This window comes from Megalops cyprinoides, chromosome 9, assembly GCF_013368585.1.
Source record: "Megalops cyprinoides isolate fMegCyp1 chromosome 9, fMegCyp1.pri, whole genome shotgun sequence".
In the NCBI taxonomy this organism is placed as follows: Eukaryota; Metazoa; Chordata; class Actinopteri; order Elopiformes; family Megalopidae; genus Megalops; species Megalops cyprinoides.
Window position 1 is genome coordinate 12,471,999 of NC_050591.1, and position 25,900 is coordinate 12,497,898.

A 25,900-nucleotide genomic window follows, 5' to 3' on the forward strand; every position below is an offset into this window, starting at 1 on the left:
TTCAATGCGCAGAAATCGGAGTAAATTGACACACTTTTAATTTTTAGGTAATATATGCGTGTGCAGGTGCTAGAGTAAGAGCCCGGCTAGCTCAGTCGGTAGAGCATGAGACTCTTAATCTCAGGGTCGTGGGTTCGAGCCCCACGTTGGGCGGATGTATGTTTTGTCCGTACGTTTATGAAATAATATGCCAGGTTTGCTAGCTCACTGAGCGTCGCTGAAACTAATGTAAACATAGAAATTTATGCTTTCCATGTGGGTGGGCCTAACTAAAGCGCTTTTGGACACATAAATAACTAGGTACTATATAAGAGTAAAATGAAGATATACACTAAAATAACAAGAATAAAAGAGAGAAGTATAGAAATAATAATTTCAGTGAAAATAAACGAGTGTAATAATAACTAGATGTTGGTCGAGGGTTTGAGGGAAGTTAGTGGACCTAATGACTTTATGCTTGTGTTTATTATTATCATTGCAGGTATTATTCTTACTGTTTGTGCAATGTGTATACTTTTGATAATTTTTCGGAGAACGGAGACATCTAGTGGGGAAAATGATTTTTAGCCAAGGTGTGAGATATTCGTGCAGAAGTTATCTTACGGTCACTGTGAAAATATTGCTCGAACCATCTTTCTTATTCTGACATAGAGAGGTTTCTTGTTTTAGAGAAAGGAGTTTCTTTAAAGAACATCAGTGCTGTCATATGAAGCATCTATATATTTTAAGTCAGAAAGTTCATCTTTTTTCTTCTTGTACCATTGGTTTGGGTAATTCTTTACTCCTAGTCTTTATATATAACACTAACTTTTTGTGCAATGTTGTGTTGGTGTATACAAAATCCAAAGCCCAGTCTCTTTTGACCTGCATTGTCTTCCCTTTGGACATTATTGATGTGACTCCTAGATGTTTAAATCTCAATACCTCTCAGGGATTGTCCTTGGGCACCAGCTTTCAGGTCCCCAAAGTCCCTTGTTACTCACTTGGGGAGTGACAGTATGCAGACCCACTGAGCAGACCTTTATCTGGTAGATCTTTCCTTATGAATGTGTGAAGCCTCATCTGTTCAGCCTTAGAAAACCCTGGCAGGGCATCACGGGTCAGGAATCCAGTGTATCCCATTTAGTGTCACATTGCTGCCAGGGTATGTGGACTCACTGACTTCCCCCAAGTCTGCTCTTTCCATTGTCACTTCTCTCCTGGCAGTGGAAATCGGTTTTGTGACATATTATATAGCTTTTTAAGCCAAGAATTTCACCATCTTTGGAGTTACTGATTTTTTTTTTCATTGATGTTGTTTTTGAGTCTCTGATAGAAAGGTGATGTCACAAAGTCTTTAAGGCACTTGAACAGTCTCAAGTTTCTGACTGTTATCTTTATGTGTAAAGTCACTTTCATCATGATACTAAAATAGTATGCATTATAATAAAGGAATACTCCTTTTAACACCTGGTCAGTGCCACCTAGTCCTTCACGGTCTTCTTCCAGCTTATAAAACTAAGCCCAAAATATTATCATGTGACCGTATCTGATAGAATGTGATTTGCAATGGAAAACATTTTTTAGGAGACATTGGGTCCCTGTTAAATATGGATTCACTTCAGCTCACATTGAAATTACAGTGGAAATTTACAGGTATTCAATCAGGCACAACACTTTACTGATGCTGAATGAGTAACATGAGAATAGCCTCTTTCACATGATAGGTTGATTGTGTTGCTCCATAATATTCGGGACACAGTTCCAAAGATTTGATTTTCTTGTTTTACTTTTTCAGTTTATCAATTACAAAGGCACCCGGTGCCTTAGGAGTACACAGTGTGCAAACAGTAGGTCAGCTTTTACAATAAAGCAAACAATGTCCAGCATTTTCTTCATTAGTTATGTCTTCTTTTTTATATAATCCAAAAGCAAACATTTCCATATGTACACAAGGATTTCATCAAAGCCTTGCTCCCAGTTGACACTGATAGATATATGTTTGAATACTTCTGGCCAATGGCCTTTGAGCTGATGTACTGGTGAGTGAGGAATGTCCCAGCCTCAGTTTGCCTAATTATTAATGTTAGTATTATTTTATTCCAAAATACTGAGTAGTGAAATGGTCCAATTGCTTAATTAAGCAGTGCCAGAGTAACAGATACTTTATGAGTTATGCGCATGAAATGTGGAATTAATGAGGTGAAAACATTAAAAATAACTCTCCAAGTGTCTTATTCATATTCTTATTCAACATTTAGTACCCAGGAAAAAATCAATTATAATTTGTAAATATGTCATTTTTGATGTCATCCATTCAGTTCTTACCAGCTGCAATGACAGGTCTAGACAATTAAATTGTGTTGGCTACACATAGATTTTCACTAGCTGCATATACTTTATTGCTAGCTGCAGTTGCAGTTAGATAGTAACAATTAAAATGTTAGTAACTGAAATCGGAAATTACATTGTTGATGCCTGTATATACATTTTTGGTATACACAACAGAATCATTGATATCGTTAAGTTGCCATTGAAGTTGCAGTTGATGTGAAAACTCCATATCACCAAAAAGCAACTTCAATCTGAAATACAGTTTTTAACATATGAATATACATTCTTGCTAGAAACAACTGAATGGTTAATATCTTTATCTGCAGTTAAAGCTAAAAATTGTACTGCAACGAGTTAAAGTAGCATGAGTAAGAATTGAATTGATATAATAGTTACAAAGAACTGAATTATTCATGTTAAGGTTTTATTAGTTGTAAATAATTATTATTAATGGTAAACTGGTATTAAATGTTGAAATTTCTTTCCTGCGGAGGTCCAGAAATAGTTTAGCTTTCATTATTGTTTTTACTCCATGGCCAACAGAGAGCACTCCTGCAATAAGGAAATATACATCTTCCTATGAGGTAAAAGGGGCAGTTTCTGACTTGAAATCATATCAAAATTATGTGTGTGTGTGTGTATGTTGGGGGGGGGGGGTTCAAACGTCTACTTTTTTGTGAGAGACAGACACACAATTTTTTATACTAGGAAGAAATAATTATAATAGTTATTAGATGAAAGTGTCCCTAATATTTTTTATTTTCATTTGGGGTCATTTGTCCCTGTTTTAAATGGTGCTTTCTAGCACTTTAATTCAGTTTTTAATTTAGTGCTTTTCCTTTTTACATGAAAGCTGAGCTACTTAAAATTTGATTGGATGTTGATGTTGATATGATGTGATGTGATGAAAAGCATGTTATTTCTTTTAAAAATAACAATTAATCCCAGCATTTCAAAATCAGATCCTGGAAAAGTGTTTAGTTGGAAGGTCCAAGGCCACGTTAAATGTATACTCTAGAAAAGTAGAGTTAAAGCTTAGTAAGTCTAACATGACACCTCCTAAATTAATGTAGTTGAAGATACCCCTGAGATTAATGGGAGATGTTGTCTGAAGGGCATGGCTAGGTATGTTACTCTGGTATATTGGCACTGGAATTTAAGATTGTAATATCTGAACCCTAATTTGAGACATTCCATAGATTTCACAAGCCTGACATATGGTAGGCTGAAAAAAACAACATACCTCTAAAGTTGCTAATTATTCTGAACAGGTTTAAGACAAATTGAAGGTTTAAAGGTAAGTTTGCAGCCTCCCTTATGTCAAGTTTGCAAGCCTCCACCAGGGGGCAGTAGGCAGCAACAGAGGCCTGGCACTGTGGACCTGGCACTCAGCTCTCCCCATACTCATCGTAGCCGCATACCACTCCCACGTCCTCCTGGTGCGAGCAGTTGTGCTTGCCAATCTTGGCCCGCTTGCACTCCAGCAGCGTCTTCTCCGTGCCCTCGCACTCCACGTCGTCCAGGAGGATGCTGAGGCCGTTGCCAGCGCCCATCTCGGCCCGCTTAGCCACCCGGAGAGCCACGGGGAAGCCCAGCTGCCGGCACACCACAGTGGCTGCCTTGCTGTTGAACAGGTCGTCGCACACCGTGCCCCACTCCCCCTTTATGAAGATCTCCACCCGGCCCCGGTCGGTCAGGTTCTGCGTGTTGACCAGGCGCACCGCTCCCATCCGGGACTTGCGGCGCCGCTGCCTGCCGTACTTGGAGCCCTGGCCCTTCTTGTGGACCCGGTTCTCCTTCAGCCCGTCTGACGAGTTCAGCTTGTCACCTTGGCCCTTCAAGGTCTTCTCCCGGGGCTTGGGGAGGGTAAAGTTGGGCCTCTGCGTCTTGAAGGTGGGCTTTGGGGTGGAGACCCAGTGCAGGGGTCTCGGGGTGGTCTGCGGGCCTTTCGGGTATGCCCCCGTGACCCTCTTGGCAGTTGTGGGAGGCTGTCGGGTGATGGGGCGTGCTGTGGGTCGGGGATACCTCCCACTGCCTGGAGTCTGGGGGACTCGGGCTGAAGCAGTGGTGGGGCCCACAGCGGGGACGGTGTAGGGGACTGCAGGGGTTGAAGTGGCATGCGCCCACGGTGCAGAGGTTGGGAGCCCTGGCCTTGCCGTGGTCACCTGGTTCCACCTCCCTGTCACCGGCGGGCTTGCTGTCGTGGCCAGCCTTCGAGGCCACCTTGGGGTGGTGGGGCCAGAAGGCCCCATCCTCGCTTTGCTTGTCATTCTTGCAGACGCGGTGGCAGTGAGAGGTCTGGCGGTGGTCTTCTTTACAGCCGGGGTGGGTGTCTTCGCAGGCCGGGCCGTAGTGGTCTTTGCCTTTGGGGTGGTGGGGGGTGCCGTTGTGGTGGTTTTCTTGTGCATCACATACTCTGAGGAAAGGTCAGCAGAAGCAGCATCCAATCATATTTTTTCAATGGCACAGAGCATGCCTGCACGTACTAGTGGTCATATACCAGCAGTCATATGCCCGTGACTGTATGACTCGATATTAGTATGACTCATTGTGTGCGTAGGAAAAAACCCAGAGTTCATAGTGTGGCTTACCTTCCTTGGGGTTGAAATGAATTAGCTTGCCTTTCACTTTGACAGGAGTTGGCTTGAAGCTACACTTGCCTGGAGGTGCTCTCCTGGGCAGGGAAGACCAATTTATTGCACATGCTCATTATTGCCTTCCTTTATCACTCATGCTAATTAAGGTTCCATAATTGGTATTATTATTCCTCTACATTATGACCATGTTAATTATCCCTGTGCATAATGTGTTTATTGCCACATTTAAGGACAGTTTTCTAAACATTTACAGTTATCGTTAGCATACATAGGGGTGGCAGTGTAGCATAGTGGTTGCCGGTTTTATTCCCTGCTGGAATAAAACCGGCAATTCACTGCTGTTGTACCCTTGGGAAAAGTACTTAACCCAAAATTTCCCCAGTAAATATCCAGCTGTATAAATGAGTAACATAAAAACTGTAACATATGTAAGTTGCTCTGGATAAGAATATCTACCAAAGGGCAAAAATGTAATATAAATTTGAGATCAGTATGACATTTTAGGGAAAAGGCCACTAAATATTTTAAAAGCATGCCTCTGGAGAAGTCCTTTGGTGGAGGCACACCAAATCCACCCTAGGTGCTTCTTTATAAATTATTTTGTATCCACAAAAGTTCAATTCACCATCCATATTGGATAAAGTGGATTTTAGTCTTAGTATATTTTTTCATATTTTCTTTTACACACTATGCCAATGATCATTATAAATCACAACTTCCTCGATTTTGACAGCAGTTAGATATAGCAATATGCAACCTGTAACAGAAAAGCTTCAACCTATTGTTTTGATTAGTTAGAGCAACCTAGGTTAAGCTCCAAGATCCAGGTAGCATATAGTGTGGTTCACCTTGGAATCAAACCCTTTTGGTCTGAAGCCCGAAGTACATTTTGGCATTGCTGCCCAAAAATATTCATGTAGTTTTGGTTCGATAAGACATAAAAGTGCTTGAGCACAGAAACCTGCTGACATTATGATATTTTCTGAGATGACAGGAAAAGGCCACACACTCATGCATGGTCAGAATCATAACACCAATCCATGTGTTATGCCACAGTATGCCTGAATTATTCATCACTTTTGTGATTGCACCACATAAAAGGTCTTTCTTACCTGGAGGGGTCTACTATCTTATACACAACCCCTGCTCGGGCAGCAGCACTGGGCACACCAGTTGACAGGAAGTACAGTTCTCCTGGAAAAAAGGGAAAACAATAAAATAAGGGCAAACGTATGCAGCCACTTCTTTAAGAAAGAAAGAAAACTGTGGTGATTACTGAACTCCTATAGGAGTGTTCTAGTGACATTCACCCTCTACAGTCATCCAAATAAGTCACCACAAACAGCAAGGCAATGCCACCCCGATGCGTTTGATGATGGCACTTCAGACACTGTGCCACATGTTTGCCAATAAAATGCCCAAGAGGAACGACCTAAAGTTTTTTTTTCTTCCATTAAATAATTTATTGGGTTGGCCAGCTGGTTGATCCACATTCTACCAAGCCATGCCTCTGCAAGTCTAACCACATGGGTACATAAGGCTAAGGAGAACCAGGGCTTGTTAACTTAAAATCTTAGCATGAACAAAGAGTTGAAATGACCTGTTACAAATGACAAGAGAAAGCAAGTCCTAACTAACCTACAGTAGCTCTGTTTTTCACTGTGGGATGGTTTTCTGCATGCTGCATTGCATCTCCCCAACATAACAGTGGAGCACGTGTGTAGTAGTCAAGGTTACCTGCCTCGTCTTCAGCGAAAGAGATGATGTACTTGTAGTAGCTGTTGATGAGCTTGGGGAAGTTGCACGTCTGGCCCTTGCCCATGCAGATCTCATTGTACTGCCAGTTCCCGGTGATTGAGTTCTCCTTGAGGGACATGAGGCGTCTACAAGGGAAAGGAACGCATCACACAGAGGCTTTAATTAGGGCCTTTGGCTGCCACTGCTGTGCTGTGGTTAAGCAGTTGGGCTTGTCCCCTTAAGACTGCAGGATCTTTTCAGCTGTGGGTCACTGCTATTGTAACCTCAAGCATGTTACTTGACCTGAATCACTCCCATGAATATGCATAACTATAAATAGACAATATATAAATTACCTTGGAGAAGGAAACCTGACAAAAAATGATAATAACATTTTTTTCTCGCATTAGCTCATCCAGTGATGCAACAGATACTTGAATTAGGAGCTAGGAGCACCTCTGGCACTCAAGGGCCAGTGTTGCCTGTTTTCTCAATTTCCTTTCAGATAGAGTAGCTCAAAGACAAAAGCTGGACCACCTACCCACTCATGAAGTCCCCAAAAATGTAGAGTCCATTGAGATTGGGCATCTCACAGCCTCTGTAGATGTACCCTCCAGTCACAGACTTCCCCACTTTATGGGGATAAGCGTAAATTGGCAGGATGTCATCTGAGGGAAAAAAAAAACTTAAAGCACCGCTGTCACCTTCTCTGAAATGCACCGTTCATTGAAAAGCATCACCTCCATCATGTTTTCCCCGATCACCTTATGTGAGTTGTTGCTGATATGTGGGAGGCCTTTTGTGGTGTAGGAAATGCTATACACTGGAAAAGTATTGCATTTTCTGTTTTAACTTTAGCGCCTGTGCTGAGTTCAAAGCTTAGCATAAAGCACAGCTTCTTAGTTACAACGCATATCCACATTTAATCACAAGATTACATCTTGCATGTTGCCTTTTTTCAAGTATAATTTGATTTTGTCTGATGAGTAAATCCCATCATATCCTGTGGTTATAATGGAACGGAGTACGTTTAAGATGTAACAAGTTTAAACCTATAATTAAGATTCCAACTGTTTAACTGCTAAATGGAGCTCTGCCACCTTAAAAAACCGTCAGCATGTCAGGTGCTCTTACCGAGAGAGGAGTTTTTACACAGCTGTTTATCGTAGCAGGAAAAGCCCTCCTTCGCCCTCCAGCCGTAATTTCCGCCTTTGACAATGAGGTCCACCTCTTCGTACTTGTTCTGCCCCACATCCCCACAGAACATGCGGCCGCGCCCCTTTCCTGAGACGGGGTCGCCCCGGTCGATGGAGCAGCGCCACATGTTCCGGACCCCGTAGGCGTAGATCTCGGGCAGGGCCCCCTCCACCCCCATGAAGGGGTTGTCCGGGGGCACACTGTAGGGGGCGCCGTCGTCGTTGTTGTCAACGTCCACTCGCAGCACCTTTCCCAGCAGGGTGGACCTGCGTTGGACAGAGGTCAAGCTTGTACCTTGTCTGGTCAACTATTGAAACTTGGTCATGTGGCGTTTCTAATACTGTTGACCCCTTACATGGCTATTTGCCTGTGTTGTACTCTGGCTCACTTGTCTCTTTGGATAAAAGCATCTGCCATGACTAAATGTAATTGTAAATGTAAATGTCAAGTAATTAGTGACGGATGGCAAGAGGATGGCTAGAAAGGCTCTGCTAAACAAACCCAATGACTGCTAAAGCTTTGTGTCCGTATCGCAAAGACCAAGACTCATTTCTCAGAGTCAGAGCAAATCAAAGAGGTACATAATGTGGACAACTGCTGTCAAACTCTCTATTAGTTTATCCAGAAACGATTGTTCCCCAATAATGTTTTTACTCAAACTAAGAGAGCACACGGGCAGCAGGTACACTTGGAGGAGGCCCAGTGGACAAAACGGTGTAGCTCCATCAATACCCTTAGTCTGCAGCTTTTAGATCCAGGGACGGATGTCCGGCTTCCGGATGCCACCTGCTGTGTTCATCAAGCATGAACGGGATGCTCTGTTTTGAAGCGGGCACTCCTCCCTCCAGAGCCTGCCCGCCCGCCTCCCCTTCCCTCTGCTGTGTCCCCAAGCCACCATGTGACTGCTAACCCTGCTTCACGCTGCATGGTGGAGGGTTGGCGAGGACAAAGCATTGCAGTGTACGGTGACAGGCTCTCTCCCTCCCTCCGCTTGCACATGCCAGCACCGTTAGCGGTGCGCAATGTCAATATTAGCCTTGGCACAGGCCCGAACCCTCACATCCAACGCCTCGCTGTCAGTGCGATCTCTGTGTGCTTGCCAGGGGTGCTCGTCAAGCGGCCCTCGGCCCCTCTCTTCTCCTGAGAAGCGTTGAAAGAGATATTTCCCGCCACGACTGTTAAAAGGGCCTCTGAGACCACATGCTCTGGTCACCTGCTTTTGAAGATCCGGAAAAGACCGTGTTGGCAGCATATCCAGCTGCTCTGAAGCCAGCTGCACTTTGACAATCGCATCTTTCAAGAGCACCATTGTGTGAACTTAGGATCAAATAACATAAACAGTTCCTAGTTTTGCTTGACTTAGCCATTTTTAGCTACTACTGCTGATTTAGCTGATTTATGACTATGGATATAAAGAGCTCTTAACAAAACTGCGTAACAGAGTAACAGGTCTAGCAAATGCAAGCTGATTTATGATAAAACAGTGCACAAGTTGTCTTCTGTATCAAACTATCTGTCATATATTGCAACAAGTCAGTTATGACCACTTCCATTTGTGATATTTAATGCATACAGGACAATATGCAGTATGCAATTCACTACATATGCAACAATGTTCTATGTCATATTTTTCTCAGAAGACCACCTCACACTGGGTAGTAATTACAGCTGTTTTTACTGAATCTCTGTGCTAAGTAAGCAAACCTTCAGAAGGGAGAAACCACAGTGAGATCCTTTGCCCTAGGCGTGCCAAATCACATGCTAGTGACAGATTTTCCACCACAGAGCAATCCAGGAATTTCTTCCTGGCATTGCTGGAGGTGTAGTGTAGATTTTATCATCAAGTGATAACCCTGGCTAGGTTCCATTTTTTTTCACATTTTGGTTGGGGTTAGGATTAGGTTTGAGCTGTCTGATCCCAGATCGGTTTTTAGGCACAGAAAGTAAGCAGTGCATTACTGCATTAAATCACTTTTTTTTAGGATTTTTAGAAATCAGCAGATTGCAGCCAGACAAACATGACCATGCATGTCTATCGTGGTTAATTCTGCCCATGTCATGTCAATTTATGTTGGGGTGAATAAAACTGTTACTGCATATAATGCAATACAAGAATCCGTGATAATTGCTGACTAAATGAATGTGTCTCCTAATGATCCAAATCTTCAGGACACACCAAAAGAATGCCATACTATAAGATATTGCACAATCAGTTTCTCATAACAGGAGTGCCAAAATTTGCCTGCTTCTGTTTCATAGAAGCCCACTCTATGGCATCACTATGGGACAAAGAAAAGCGTCTTTGTCATGTGTAAATTAACAACAAAATCTGGGTGGCCCAGAGCTTTCTTCCCTTGCCACAATTCAGGAGTCAAATCTAAACATTGTAAATATTGTTAAAATGAGTTGACATATAGCCATGCACATGGATCTGTGCATGCGTTGATTCCCCTTCCCTTTTTTCTCTGGCCATCTATACTATACTTTTTTGCCTAGGATTTGCACCTACGCCTCCAATCATGACACTGAATGTACATTTTACACATGTAAATCACCACATGCCACGCATGTAAGGGGTGTGGCTCATGTCTGTCTGTGGGAAAGGGCGAGGGAAAAACAGCCATGCCTGTAGAATACAGAAAGAACCGACACACCTGAGCAAGTGTGACATAAAGAGCTTTGTCAAGGGCGTCGGCTGAAAAAGACCTCTCTCATCCACAACCTGAAAACCCTACAGTCTGTGGTGCTCTGAAGGGGAACAGTATAGTGGTTCATTTCGCCTTTGTTGTTTTGGTTTATTGTTTTTTATTGGCGGACCGTTGAGGGCGAGCCCACAAAGACTTTTTGGTTGTTTTGTTTCGTTCTTCGACTCTCGGCTGCCATTCAATAAACACTGGCTTGCAGACTAGAAAACTTCAATTCCTGCCTCCGGCCTGATCACTCTCAAACTCTCAAAATGTTCAAATACACCAAAGGTCAGCATGTTCTGCATATAATAGTTGTTATAATAGGGCTTTCAGAGATTTCTTATTTTGCCATATGGACGATGGCATAAATCAAGACATTAAGTTACTGATTTACGTGTGTGGACAGAATTTGTTCTGATGATTTGAAATCATTCATTTATAAGAATCAAAGAGACCTGGGCAAATGAGATTGTCGTACGTGAACTGCACTGTACACACAAAACAAACATTTGCAGTCCTTTGATGAAGTATGTGGCCTAGACCTCCAGTATGGTTTTGTGACACCATTGTTCATTTAAGAACATTAAAGATGTCACTGAGAGGAACAATTCTTAGGCAGCAGAGTCACTTTTGCTAATTGCGCCATCTGTGCCTGAATAATAGGACTTAATCAGCATCTCAAACACAGAGTATGGAAAATCAGTTAAAAACGGCACTAATTATCAGGTTTTGCTTTTGCTGTTGAAAATTCCATGTGGGAAATGTAACTGAATATGTATGAAAGCATTGTTTCATGTGCTAAATAAACTAATTTTATCAGTGTGATCCATTTCTCTGCACCTAAACACAACATTTGGAGCACCCACTAATTACACAAATTGCTTTTGCTGTGGTGTTGCTATCCATTTCATATTGTAGGAGGCAAAAATGCTTATAGGAATCATAAATAGAACCAAAGAGTACATTTGTTGCTTTCAGTGCATAGATGGGTCAGGGTTTAAATCTATCTGGGAACTGAGACAAATATACTTCCACACAGAGCTCAGAAGTAGTATTAATGTTGAGGATATTGTTCTTTTGTCATATACGTTCCATTACTTCAGCCAAACCATTTTTGGAGAGGGTGTCTGTATCACTCCTTCTGCGGTCAGCATTTTAAATCAGTGAAAAGGGGAGTGAATGAAATGGTTGACGAGCTTAACTCCACAAGCTGCCTGCCAGAACAATAGTATGTAAAGCCCGTAGATCACTGTGTCAATTTGACCACGGCATTTGGAATGCGGCCTCTTTGCAATGTGTTGCTTGAGACATTATTCAGTCTCCGATCTTGCGGCGGGTCAATATTTGTTTAGTCTGTTCAATTCTCAGACGCACAGCCACGATGACGAGGCCAGAAATGCTTGGCTTCTCCGAGACATCCACCCCGGCTGACGATTGAAAGCCCTCGGCCTTGGGCGTGACTGTTGATAGCTACGCTATGTGGGCGCAGTCGTGACATCGTAACATGTCCCATTGTCCCTTTCACAGAAAAGAAGTGGAGGGAGGAATGAAGCTATTCTGCATTCAGCAGAATGCAGGCAATTTCTTAAACAAGGCAAGAAAAAACTGCATCAATAAACATATTAAAGCACACCCAACGAGTTCTGGGTTGTGCTTGGAAATTATTAAAAGCATAATCATTTCTACATACCACACAAACCTCACATTCATACCTGAAATATGTTATGAGCCACCTTGGAGGAAAGATCTGAGTGTCTGAAAAACAATAAAACAACTAAAAATTAGGGTAACTATCTGACTGACATACATGTTTTTTACTAAATGACTGCATTCTACTGGCTGATTTGTGCTGGAGGATTTCTGGAATGTTGTGCTTAAAGGCAAATCAGAATTATACCTTTTAAAATGGATTATTAGTAGTTCAATTGTCTGCTCACTCAATTTACAAACTGACAAGTGGTAATTTAATCTTAAAACGCCTAAGTTATAAGGTAGAAGGCAAGGGCAATTACTATCTGATACAGAGCTGTCAGACACGAGCCCTGTTAAATATTACCCTTGGCCTAGTGCTGCACACACACACACACACACACAAAAGACCAGCTCGCTATGGATGGAACTTGACGTGTTTGTACTCGTACTTGACGTGAATCTGCTGGTGTGCTCCCCTGGTTTCACTGACATTGCTGCATTGCTGTCAGCAAAGCATTCTGTGATACACGGCCACCCTGTAAATGATTCTTGTGTGTAAAACAGAATACCAAAATAACCCCTAGCCGCTGGGATGGCCCATGTGACAGGTGACAGAAGTGCCACTCTGCAGAGATATAAAGGCTGTCACGCTTGGGGGGAAATCGGCCAGACATTATTTCACCTTTCGAGCATTTATATTTGGTGGCCTCACAAACATTCAGCCTGAAGACCTGTGTACATTTCCCCAGACAGGCGCTGCAGCTGAAAATATTCACCTTGGCACTGATGGGTGAGTTTCCTCCTGGCACGGAGGAAATAGCGGTGCCCCGCGAGTCTACAAAGTGGCACTGAGCCACCCAAAGAGTCACAACAACCCCAGCCTCAAGCCTCTACAGACTTTGGCTGTTGAACCGGCAAGAGGGAGAAAAGAGCAAATCATAAACATTTCTCTACTTTGACCATCAACAGAAAATTCTTTGTTGCTTTATTATTTGTTGCTTCTTATTCTAAGTACAAGAGATGTGATCAGCTCTTGAAGATCAATGTTGTATGTATACCTGTTTGCCATGCTCCCACTTGAAGCTAATGGTGATGTAATGTTCTAGTGGAAAATAAATATGTGGAAATAATAATAAGTGGAAAATTAAATATACAACCCTTCCAAACAGGCGATACATTTCTGAAAATATCCCACATATATTAGAAAATACTTTAAGCAGTGCTACTGTCACTTTTAGGGTTTTGTATATGATATATTAAATTGTACAGATTGTAATCCGTACTCTGTATAAAAAGTTTACATGAAAAATCTTATACAACCATGGTGGTAAATTATGTATGTGCTTTCACACACCCTACATTTTGATGAATACATAAAATATATTCCTAATATTCCGGACTTCATGTTTTACAATATGTGGTCATACATAACTTCAATATGTACTTTGAGGGGTATGATGGCATTTTGTTAAAGAAAGAGAGTGTTGTTAGTGTGCTCTAAGAGATGATGCTCTGGTTTACCAGCATCTGTCCAGTCTGGGCTGCGCCTGCGGACACCAAGCTTACTGTCACAGTATCGTCTAACATTCAGTTGCGAGACAGCCTCTGCCGTCTATTCACACTAGAGGGCACTGCAGCAGAGACAGCAACACTGGTTCTGCTTAGAATTATAGTGCTGCTTAGGATTGTAAGAGCCATTTTTTAAAAGATGTTTCAGTGGCTTTGCTGCAAGCTCATCTATGTTGAATCTGGTGGGCTGCATGATTGTTTGTAAGCTAAGCACAAATGGCTTTGTGGAGACAGCCTGGGGGAATGGCCTGGCATTTGTTTGCTTTTCAGTAATATTTAGTTTATTTAGGCATCTGGATAAACTCTGACCCACCGAGCTGTCAAGTTCAAAACAAAACTCTATTATTTGTTTTTAAAAATTGCTGAGGACATGCTGCCATCACATTGTGTAAAAGCACTTACTTATTCTGTGAGTTTCCAAACTTGCCAAAGGGGTCTCCACCCCTGCCCCCATCTCCTATGAAGATGTAGAGGTAGCCATCATGTCCAAAGAGGAGCTGTCCGCCGTTGTGATTGGAAGCTGGCTCCACAACTTCCAAGAGAATTCTGCAAAAAGAAACACAGGGCTCTTTGTCGTTTCAGTTTTCACCGGAAGAGTACCACAGAGGCACCTGACGAAAAGGGTTAAAACACATTGACCGTGTTGACTAATCCTTGATGAAAAAGAAATATATGTTCACATATGTTAACAGAGTTTAAAGAACATACATGGCAGAAAGATCATTTTCTACACTTTCCCATGTGGCAAATCTTTTTTCGAAATGTCTGGAATCATGTTTTATATATTCTGGTTTTTCATAAAGGATTTTCTGGTGTTAAAATGGCTAAATCATTGTACTTACCCAGAATATAACTGTAGATGCCGGTTTCCTCATAGGACCTTACTGATTAAAAGGAAAAGAATAGGCCACACACTAATATCTCCAGTGTTTTCAGTTTTTGGGAAACCCATCCCTAGTTTTTAGGAATTTATGTATTTTCCCTTTTCAGTTTGTTTAGATTTTATTTATTTCTTTTTATTTTTTTGAATTTGAAATTAAAAACAAATACTGGAGACTTTAACCAAGACGCAAGTGTTAGGCCTATTATTTTATTTTTGGGGTTCCTGCTAAAAGCAATGATAGATGAAAATTTGGACACATCCATCTGTCTGGCCAAATGGACATTCTGGCAGTAGAGAGCAAGCGTTTTATAATTACTGTTTCCCCTCTATTGTATTACACACATAAAGAATCTGAAAGTTTAGTTTAGACCTATAAAGTTCAGGGAGGTGCATTTCAATGAGATTTTCTCAACCCTTTAAAGGAAATATCTCAGCATGCCATTTCCCATGAGTGAAGAAGCTATGTGGATGTTTATGGTCTGGGCCTCAAGGATTGGGAGAGGCAAAAGTTTACATGGAAATGACAGAAACTGCAGGACAGAGAAAGTCATTTCCTCCCTCCACCCTGACATTAAAAGCAAACACGCATAAGTTTCTTTATATACCCTGTCGATGTTTCAGTCCATATAAGTTCCTCCTGTGAGGCAGACCTAATAAGTCAAAAATAAGATGTTGGCATGGGAAGTATAGTTTTGTTAGATAATGAAGTGTGGTAAAGACACTCTTGGCCTTACACCAAGTAAGGAAGGTCAGTTTCCTAAGGACAAGCTGATAAATGCTATGCATGTACAATAAAATAGTTTTTACATTTTTTGGTGTAATCTTCTGGTGAACCACTCCCTTTGGGTATATATCAGACTGGTTATTTGTGATTTTAGTGTAGACTAAACTAAACCCAAGGGAGCTCTGAGGTACAGAAACCTCAAAGATGAGTCATCATTTCCTGGGTGACATGAAAGCTTAGGGTATTTTTAAGCTTCTCCAAGTAAAATATACTGCTGTTTGGAATATCTGCCTAGGCTCATGCATACTGACAGATCAGATCAACATTGTGACACCATGCGGCAGGTCGAATTGAGCGGCCCACTCTCTCCGCGCCCGGATATAGTTACCTCTCTGAGGAGTGATCAAGCATGTTCATATCGGTCGAGGACAGCGTGAACTCACTGATGCGGATCCTCTCCTCCTTCTTGACTGCGATCGAGTAGTACACGTAGGCCTTGCGGACAACGGCAAAGCGTGGGTGCAGGGCCAGGCAGAGGAAGCCCCTCTCATCCCCAGCCCACGGAGAGGTTAGCACAGCGCGCGTCAGGTTGAGGAAGGGCCGGTCCACGCGTGAACCATTGGGCAGGTACACCCAGACGAAGCCCAGCTGCTCGGCGACAAAGAAGCGGTGCGTGCCGTCGTCTGCGTGCACCATGGCCACCGGGTTGCGCAGGCCGTTGGCCACCTCCTGCAGGCAGAGCTGCAGACAGCCTTCAGGATCCGCCTGCATTGTGCCCAGGTTGGCATTCAGCTCGGCGTTGGTGAGCACGTTGGGGTAGCAGTACTCAGGGTCCTTGAGCTCCAGGAAGGCGCAGAACCGCTTCTGGTCGTCCTCGATCCCAACGGTGGCGTTGTTGTCCGTCAGGAGGCTGAGGACGTAGCGGCACTGATGCCAGAAGTCACCGCAGTAGTTGCTGCACAGGCCTGGCAGCTCCCTCATGGGCGTGTTGGCATCTTCCGCGTCGTACAAGTGGGCCGAGTACGGAGAGCATTCCTAGAGGAAGAGAGGAAGAAAGATGAATCCTTATTTCCCTCTGTTAACCGCCACCAGCAGACGGTACTTGGAGTAGAAGAAATCCTGGACTTTGCGGACTGTGTTGTTCTGAGCAAGAATAAATCCTGTGAGCCAATGTGGTTAGCCTGCCATCCCACGTAATGCCAGGTCTGTGTTTACCCTGTCGAGCTGCACTGTCAAACAGCTGCTCTCCGCTACTTCAGCGATCGACTTCTGAGAGAGAAACTTGTGATCGAGCACGTCGTCTTTTGGAGAAAACTTTCCAACATTCACCAGCTGGTAATAGCTATTTGCGTTGCGAATAGTGTATATTTAAAGTCCTCTTGGATGATATAATCCCTCATTAGGTCCAGGCCACATAATCCACACCCCTCTCACTATGTTGGTAGGCCGCTGGAACTGTGTGGCAAGGATGTAGAGGTACAAACCGTAACCATGATTGGACACAAATGTGGAGCCTGTTCCACCCCATTACAGGAATTGGCATAATGGCATAATGGTACCACAGTTTAGGCAGACGTGGCACCTTCTCAGAGGCTCTAATGAGGCCTCTAATGACGGGTGAGAAAACTCATCCATCCTTTTGCAAAACGCTCTAAAATTTAGCACAACATCCCTTAAAGACTATAACAGGCAATTCAAGGTTGAAACTAGAGGCAGCCAATTACATGCAGCGTGTAAAGGATTTTTTTACTTTAACCAGCTTTTTCTAGCAATAGCTGGATAATTTAAGAGCTAATCTTGTGTTCTGGAAAAAAAAGTTTCTTCCACATCAGTGCTTGATCCAAGCTGACCCATTTCTTTGATATTCTCCCCTGTTCATTACCCATTATTTTCATGCCCCATTTTTTTTTAAATCAAGGTTACCGGGAAAGTCAGGAAAGATAAATGACCGTAGCCATTGAAACTCCCTATCCAGAACACCTAAAACAACTTTCCCATGCATATGAAAAGCTTAAGTACTTGGCGGGAAAGCACTGGATGCCATCCCACATTACAGTTAAAACCTAAAATTGCAATTAGCTATCAGAAAAGGAGGGTCTGGAGGTGTGTGTGTGTGACCTTATGAGCATGGGTAGATGGCTCTGCCCCAGAGCTGAGCTGGCATGACGGTAATGTAAAGATGTTAGCCAGCGCTAATTTGAACACCCTAGGACGACAGACTACTTTCCATCATCCAGGGGTTCTAATTTGAAACAGAAGGTGATCTTAGACATGAGAGCATCACAGAAACATGCTGGATGATGGTGGCTGGACATTAGTTAATTGAGTTCAACAGTCAACGTCAATCTGTAATGGGACAACAGTTTCATACGTCCATATACTATGCAGTATGTTTAATAAAACTGCTCATTGTGCAGTTGTTATATCCACATCTTTACAGCCCATCATTTTCCCACAGATTAAGTGAGGGGACTGCCCTTCTACCAGCCATATGAAAAAACATAGAAACAAACATGAAAGCATATGTTTACCAATAATCACGAGTACGCTTCTTTCATAAACCTCATCACAGCCCCTGCCAGATGTTCCTTCATAGTGAAGGATTAATGACGTTACAGTCTGAATCAAGCGTGACCACAGCTATACGTGTGTGTGTGTGTGTGTATAAAGATACATATGTATCAACATAAAGACAAGGGCTTGCTCTTCCTCCACTCACTCTCTGTGAGAATTATTATTCAGCTCCCTGTCAGCAGCTCATGGCTTCTCCAGCCTCCGCTTCCTAGGTGTCCCTTTTTGAGAGGTTTCCACACACAAGCGCTTCTCTGTTTCTGGCGGGCTGCGCTCCCTTTGTGGCATCGCTTTAACGCATTTATTGCACTGAGCTAAGACATAATTAATTCGTATCTGTCAGTAAAACTGTGTCAGCCATAATTAGTAGCCCCGGCCTAATTAGCATCTCCTTTGAACTTGTGGTGCTCAGTTGTGGCTTCAACTGCATAGTCTGGGGTTAAAATAGTAGCAGCTCTCTCATGACAGCTAGAATTTATTTTTTATTATTTATTATTATTGTTCCTTTCTTTTTCTCAATTTGTCAACTTGCTGTAGTGGCCTGATGCTACACCTGCCGCCGTTGTCTCTGGCTCTCCTGGCCATGACAGATGAAGAGCGGAGACCGGAGAATGTGTCTGCTGCGCCAACAGTGGCCCTGGAATTTTCCCTCACCTTAGCTCGACTTTTATGCCCTGTTTGTGTGGTTTATGGACAAACGCTAATTTGGGGGCTTTTGCTGAAGCGATTGAGACCTCAGTGACAGCCGCCGTCTGGGAACCATTGTTCCAACGTGGCTTTTGTTCGTGGAAATAGAAACCAGATGCCGTGACAGCCTCTTGGTCTGCAGGGATTCTGCATGTGCCATTTGAGCTTCTCTTCTGAAAGCGCTCAGAGCATCAGTGCATTATGCTGGCGACATCTTAGGCTAATTGGGAGTGAGGTTGGCAACTTGCGCAGAACAACTTATTGTGGTGGCGGTAACAGTTTATATTAAGATCCACAAATAAAATAGGAGCTAATAAGATTAGCTGGTGTGAGTGCACACACACACACACGTACACACATGCGCATGCACACACACACACACCAACAAATACCGAAAAAAGACAGTAAAACTGTTAAATATATGGTGCAGAGAAAAGTGCCACATAAACTTGTGTAGGACTGCGCATCTGCGTTTCCTGTGTGACTCACCAAAGCCAACAGAAATACCCTCAAAGAAACCTCCGCAAAGCCTTTCCCCCTCCAAAGGTTGGAGGCTGAGAATAAAAACTGCGCGCTGGCCACAGCTGAGAAGCCCAGCCGGTCCCTCCTCCAAGCTCCGTGTACCCACCCACCGGCACCGTAAACACTCCGACCTGGGAGCGAGTGCCCCAGCTGACGTCCCCCAGTCTCGGAGAGCCATTCCCATAGCTGCACGTCTCCTGCTGCTTGGCTCCCAAATGCAGCATTTTGAAAAAGGGGACCAGGGGAAACGGCTGAAACTCAAGCGGAGCAGAATCAATATTTGCGCTCGTGCGCCCACGTCACCACCGGCCTGCGCGTCGCTGGCCCTCGGCTCTTCACCTTGCCTGTGGAAACTCGATACATGCTGTTCCTTGGAAAGTGGGAGGGAACAGATATTTGGCCAGTCAATGACCCTCTGATAGACTACAGGCAGCCCCTTTAAGCTGCGATAAATGTCCCAACAAAGCCGGCCTTTGACGTGAGCTTCCCCCCCCCCCAGAGGAGCCAAAATGGCACCGCGTCTCCCCTGGAGCCAGCCTTATCGCTTGCAGAGCTCATGTTCCAGTCAGTGCCGGGCAAAACTTAGCTGAGGGCAGGAGCTCATGATCTGCATTACTCATCAGAAAAGCAACTCCATTCGGGATATTTGCGTTGCGGGTCTGCGGTTTGGGGCCCAATTGCCATCATTGAATGGTAATTACCATCGCTGATGGTTCCGCAAGATGAGTGGCTCTTCGAGAGCCCTTACATAGCAGGGCACCGCTGTCTCGTTCCAATTCTGTACATTTCTGAAGGTAGGCCAGGGTTGCAATTACAATGATGATGAGGCGTTGAATGAGCTCACTTCCAGTAAACACTGGTTTGAGCAGCGGGGAGACTGTTTTATTTCCCTCATAATTGAGAACATGGCCACATGGAGACCTACCAGAGCCTTTCTACCCCAATGCTTTGTTGACCAAACTGGAAGCATTATGGATCCATTACGTTTCTCATTTCATCTTTGACTCTTTGACTTTGCTACACTATGAAACCCATAGGAATGTGTACATTGCAGTCACATGGGCAAAAGTAATGAACTCCTTTAAGGGGTACCAGATGCCAAATGGAAGTTCTGAGACAAAATCTAATTAAATTACAGTTGCAAGAAGAAGGTACCCACAAGGCATTGCTACCAAATGTTGCAGTCTTGGCTATGAGACATATTGCTTTAGTGTACAGTGCCAGCTAAATAGTGTGGGAGAATACAAAAACAGTTGAGACAGAACTGTACTGTAATCAGCATGAAAAGGATGACACACAACCTAAGAGACAAAAATATGCAAATTGAAATGTTAAGACAAATAACTGGAGGGTTGGGAAGACTTGAGGAGGCTATTATTGAGTGATATGCATGATTTGCAAGTGTTCCTTATGATCATTTTAAATACATTTAATGTGATGCCATTACCTTTGTAATCTCTGTGCAGTTAACATTAATATTTTCATTACAGCAGGAAGATCAGCATGTTGTAATGTTGGGATTCTTTCCTACAATCAGAACCATTTCATGCCACACTGTCTCTTTGTTATAATTAATATCACTTAATGTGAATGAAAGGGAAATGCTACTGATTGATGCAATTGGATAAAAATGCAACCAGCAGCAACAGTTGTTTATCCAGCAAAATTACACACATTAACAAGAACAGGTTTGGTTAGTTTGGTAACTTTTGGTAGGTTGCTTTCGGTAAAAGGTTCAGCAGTTGAGAGGTAACTTTTAGCTCCACCGTATTTCAAGCTCACAAGACTATGGTTCACTAGAAGCATTCCGGTGTTTTCCCAGTGAAGTCTGGTGAAATGAAAAGGTGAAAATAAAATGAAATGAAGAAGCTGGACTAAGGGATCCTCTGGAAAGCCATCAGTGCGCACCATAGAAACAAACACCCCTTCGGCTTGTATAAGTGGTCCTTTGCCCCAATCCAATTCTCCAGCGTGACCTGAGGTCGAACCGCAAGCGTTCCGAGCGGGAATAACTTACCTGGCAGAGAATGCTGCGGATGTACTTCCCGCATGTGACGTACCCCGAGTAATCGAAGTAGTCCATGATCTGGTAGTACCTCTGGGATATCAGGTCATCCTTCTCCACGTCGCAGCAGCCGAACTTGGCGTACTCCTTGCAGAAGGTCAGGGGCTCCTGCGGCTGGAAGGGGGGCTTGTAATCCAGGCACTGCGGGTGGGAGTCCCCCAGCCAGGGGGCGCACAGGAGCAGCAGCCAGCAGCAGCAGCGTGGAAGGACCCTCCGCAGAATCGCCCTGCTCATCGCAGCGCTGATCTCAGGTCAGCAGGCTTCACCGACGCTAGCAGGCACGGCTGCTTGGAGGTGTGGGGGGAATGCCTGTGTGTTTGTGTGTGTGTATGCGAGCACACGTCTGTGTGAGTTCTCCCCCCCCCAGCACTTTCCGGCACTGTTTGCTTTGGAAACCCCTCTCGCTGGTCCCGGGCGCGGGCTTCGCCAGGCAGAAAATCGTCCACGATGCAAAGTAAGGGGGCCTTTCATTAAGCAGCCCAGCCACTCTTCCACGTGCTCCTTCCTCCCACCCCTCCACTCCCTCCCCTTATTCCTCTCTCTCTCTCTCACTATCCCTGCCTCTCTCTTGCGCTCTCTGTCTCCTCTCTCTCCTCCCTCTCTCTCATACAGGGTTGCTCCTTCTCTCCTGCTCCCTTTCTCTCCTCCCTCTTTTCTCTCTGTCTCTCTCTCTCTCCCTCCTCTTTCTCCCTTCCAATCTTACCCACTCAGACACACGCATTCCTTCCCATTGCGCCCTGTCTGTATCACCAAGCTGTGGCAACCCTCCCCCCCACATTCCCTCTCTGTCTCTCTCCCCCCCATGCTGTCTGACACACTCATCCCTTCACACCCCTCCTCCCCTCTGACACACTCAGGAGGGTAAAGTTTGTATGCATGTGTCTGTGTCTGTGTGTGTGTGTGTGTATATGTGGGGGGGCCAGACACATGAGCTGGGACGTGTGCTGGAAGGCTGGAGCAATGGTTTCACATCACAGAGATCACACATACTTCACAAAATGTGCTGTATGTTATTGTGCTAAAGAATATAAAAAGTACATCTCTTTCAGAAAGTGACACGGAGTACACAAGAACTTTGCCTTTTATGGCCACTTTTGTATGGTGTATTTAATTTCACACACAGTAGAAGTGTAAATTTGACTACATGTAAAATGCATTGTCAAATACATGCAGAAACAATACACACATGAAAGTGACCATGATTTATATCATACATTACATGGGTGTATGTTGTATATTTATTGTATCATGTAATGTATGGACCATACCTTGACAAGGCAATGAAACAGTTTCTTAAATTCTGGATTGAACCCAAACATATTTTCTCTTTCGTAACAGTTGGTTTTCTCACTAGGAATGGTAGCTAGGCTACTGGTGCGCTTCCATCCGAAGTTTGGCTACTCAGGCTTCACTCCAGGGAGTCCATAAATACCATAGTGACATCTGTCTCTCATTAAGAACTAGCCCTAAGCACATAGCACAGGACAGGCACTTCATCATACTGCATCTAGGGAGCCGTAGAAATAATAATGTGATCTTAAGGATAATGATGACGATAATGATGATGATATAATCAGATATTTTGCTTCCTAAATCCAAATCACATTTGTCCACTATGTTTATGTTTCTTTTTAGAAGATACTTTGCATACATCTGTCCTAAAGGTTTTGCTGATCGATTGACCAATCGATTGAATGATTCTTATGAATGGGGCACTGGTGATTTCCAGTTGTTTTAGACTTGGGATAGACCGGAGGAGCTGGAGTAAAATCCGCAGCGGTACAATGACACAGCTCAAACAGACAGGAGCACATATGCGCAGAATATAGTGGAGTGTAAGTCATTTAATAGGTACCTGTCCATTCCGCACGTCCCTCTTCAATCAAGTGGGTGTGAAGAGAGCAAACGCAAGTCGCCATAAATCACCCGCACTCCGCTCCTCCTATTCCCAGACTAGAGAGCGCGCTGTATGTGCTGACCTCGGCTAAGAAAACCGCGGAATCACCGAGTTGTTCTCTTGAAAAGCAGCATCAAGGAAAAAAAAAAAAAAAAAAAAAAAAAAAAAATATATATATATATATATATATATATATATATATATATATATATATATATATATATATATATATTTTTTTTTTTTTTTTTTTTTTTTAAATATACCTTCTAAATAAATGGTAAATACGGCTATACACACATACAAGTAAACGTCATACACTCGGACGCTTTTTTTCTGCAACATGCAGCTCTCGTATTGCTAATACTCTTCATACACTTATTGTTTTGGCATTTGTGTTTGTATATTTATATGACACACACAAATCTGTAGTTTGCTCTCTTTCCCTTCGACAGGATGTCGCTCTCTTTCTTCGACTGGTTGCCCACTAGTGTTCTAGAACCTCTTTAAACGTAGAAACCGACTTCCTCTCTATCGCTGACAGATGTTGCCGGTTGAGACATAACGGTCAGCGCCCGTTCATTTATCTGGAATTTGTGATCGCTCCTAGTTTATCTCAGCCGAAGCCTGGGGCTCAGCAGGGTTCGCGCGTTCACCTCTTTTAAACTTACAGACCTGGACCCATTTCGATCTGTGAACAAAACCAGCCACGGCTTTATCTGCTTACTGCACTCTGGAGGAATGCAGTATATGGTGCGCGCTGTACAGTCATACATCACTGGAGTCACAATAAAGAACTCCTAGGGTGGTATGTCGCTCACTGAATGTCCTATGGCACATTGCCAATGGTTATTTACTCGAACTGTAGCAGAGGCTTATTTCACCTAAGACCAAAAGTGACGGCTGCACTCAGATGCCGAACAAGCAGCCTGGGTTCGGTAAATCTTGACAAACCCCTTTGAATCCGAAATGAGTACAGATAGAGACGGCTTCTCGAAAGTGTCAGAGGAAAACGGATACCATATTCAACCACATCGACCTCTTCAAACCGCTGCCTGAGATGTTCGCTTAGCCTGAAGGAGTGTCGGCTCATATTATTTTAAAAAAGACGGGCGTGGGTTGTGGTTTAAAGATCCTTGCAGTTAAATCCCGTTTGGCTGAATCAGCGTGAGACCACGTGAAGCCAGGCATGACGGCGCTAAGCAGAAAAGGGCGAAGTGAGTAATGAACAGATGACAGCAAGCATCCTCAGGTCTATAAGATTTATAGTCTATTGTTAGGAGAAGAACCATCTGAAACATTAAACACACACACACGCACGCACACGCACGCACACACACGCACGAGACCGAGAGAGAGATCACACCACGTTGCATTCATCAGCGCTTGTGTTATAATTTGGTAAAGTAAGTATAGTAAATCAAGACTCTGAAGTGCTTTGTAATCTGAGGTCATTATTATTGGCAACTGTCTATTTTGTGCTGCAGGTTACAAAACGTATTCACTGATTGTGTAGAAAGCAAAACTACAACTCCAGGTTACTGTAAACCTGGGCAGTGAAATGGAATGAAAACAGGGAGCCCTCATGTGGCACGAGACTGCATTGCAGAGCTGTTTTACTATAAATACTGAGCAATGCGAAAAGTTCTTTTCTAGCGTTTCTCAATCCTGCTCCTGGAGGCCCACTGTCCTGCATATCTTCTATCTATCCTTGCTCCAAACACACCTGATTGAAATTAGTGCACATGTTCTTGATTAATTCAGGTGGGCTCAGCTAATCAAAAGTGCCACTGAAGAGTTCAGTCATGTAGGCAGAGCAGGGAAAGATGGAAAACGTGCAGAGTAGGGGGCCCCCAGGAGCAGGATTGACAATCAGTGTATTAGATTCAGTGAATGTTAATTTAGCCCAGGAATCATATTAAATTTCTCAAAACCCTTTACAATCCTACCGTCTCATATCTTTGGTATTGGGTGAGGTTAAAATAATAAAAATCAAAATATATTAAAGTAGCTGTGTGTCCTATCATCTATAAATATAGTGTTGTCCATATGCAGTGGCTTCAGAAAGTATTCAAACCCCTTCACTTTTTGCACACTTTGTTGTGTTAGGCACTTAATCTAAAATGGATTAAATTACTTTTGGCCATCAATCCACACACAATAACCATGATGACAAAGCAAAACATTTTTGGAACTTTTGCAAATTCATTAAAATTCAAAACCTGACATATGTCATTTACGTCACAATTCAGACAGTTTATTCAGTACTTTGGCAGCAATCACAGCTTTGAGGCTTATTGGGTAAGTCTGTACGAGCTTCACACACCTGGATTTGGGCAGTTTCTCCCATTCTTCCTGGCAGATCCTCTCAAGCTCAGTCAGATTGGATGGGGAGCGTCTGTGAGCTGCCATCTTCAGGTCTCTCCACAGATGTTTCATGGGGTTCAAGTCCGGACTTTGGCTGGGCCACTCAAGGACATTCAGACACTTCTCCTGAAGCCAGCGTTATCTTAGCTGTATGCTTCGGTTCATTGTTGAGCTGAAAGTTGAACCTTCCCCCATTCTGAGATTGTGTACGCTCTGGAGCAGATTTTTACTAATATGCAAAAAAATGTTTTTGCTTCATCATTATGGGTTATTTTGTGTAGATTGACAAACATGAGCATTGAGAAAAGCCAGAGGGCTGAAACGTCTGCTCTGTTATCTGTATTTATTAATAAAAGCAGCTCCTTTTTTCTGAGTGACTGAAAGACTTTGACTCA

The 25,900-nt window shown here is 43.5% G+C and overlaps 1 protein-coding gene and 1 non-coding gene across 2 annotated transcripts; one reads left to right on the forward strand and one right to left on the reverse strand.

Annotated features, from left to right (window-relative positions):
* Positions 1–80: 80 nt before the first annotated feature.
* trnak-cuu lies at positions 81–153 on the forward strand. Its single transcript has one exon. It is a non-coding gene; the product is annotated as a tRNA-Lys (tRNA).
* Positions 154–3,701: 3,548 nt separating this feature from the next.
* On the reverse strand, positions 3,702–25,550 carry si:ch211-136a13.1 (HHIP-like protein 1). Its single transcript, XM_036536582.1, has 11 exons — positions 25,407–25,550; positions 23,411–23,419; positions 21,197–21,430; positions 15,788–16,434; positions 14,195–14,338; positions 7,782–8,110; positions 7,189–7,315; positions 6,648–6,793; positions 6,023–6,104; positions 4,905–4,987; positions 3,702–4,729 (listed from the first exon to the last, which is right to left on the reverse strand). The coding sequence occupies exons 1-11, from the start codon at positions 25,548–25,550 to the stop codon at positions 3,702–3,704; spliced, it is 2,973 nt and encodes a 990-aa protein (XP_036392475.1).
* Between the last annotated feature and the right edge of the window lie 350 nt (positions 25,551–25,900).

Bases quoted from the DNA above. Each gene is read 5' to 3' on its own strand.
- si:ch211-136a13.1 (XM_036536582.1), bottom strand. From the start codon at position 25,550: ATGGCAGCTCACAGACGCTCCCCATCCAATCTGACTGAGCTTGAGAGG. The intron at 4,988-6,022 runs GTAAGAAAGACC...TTCCCTGCCCAG, and splicing joins AAGATAGTAGACCCCTCCAG to GAGAGCACCTCCAGGCAAGT. The intron at 4,730-4,904 runs GTAAGCCACACT...ACCTTTCCTCAG, and splicing joins TCATTTCAACCCCAAGGAAG to AGTATGTGATGCACAAGAAA.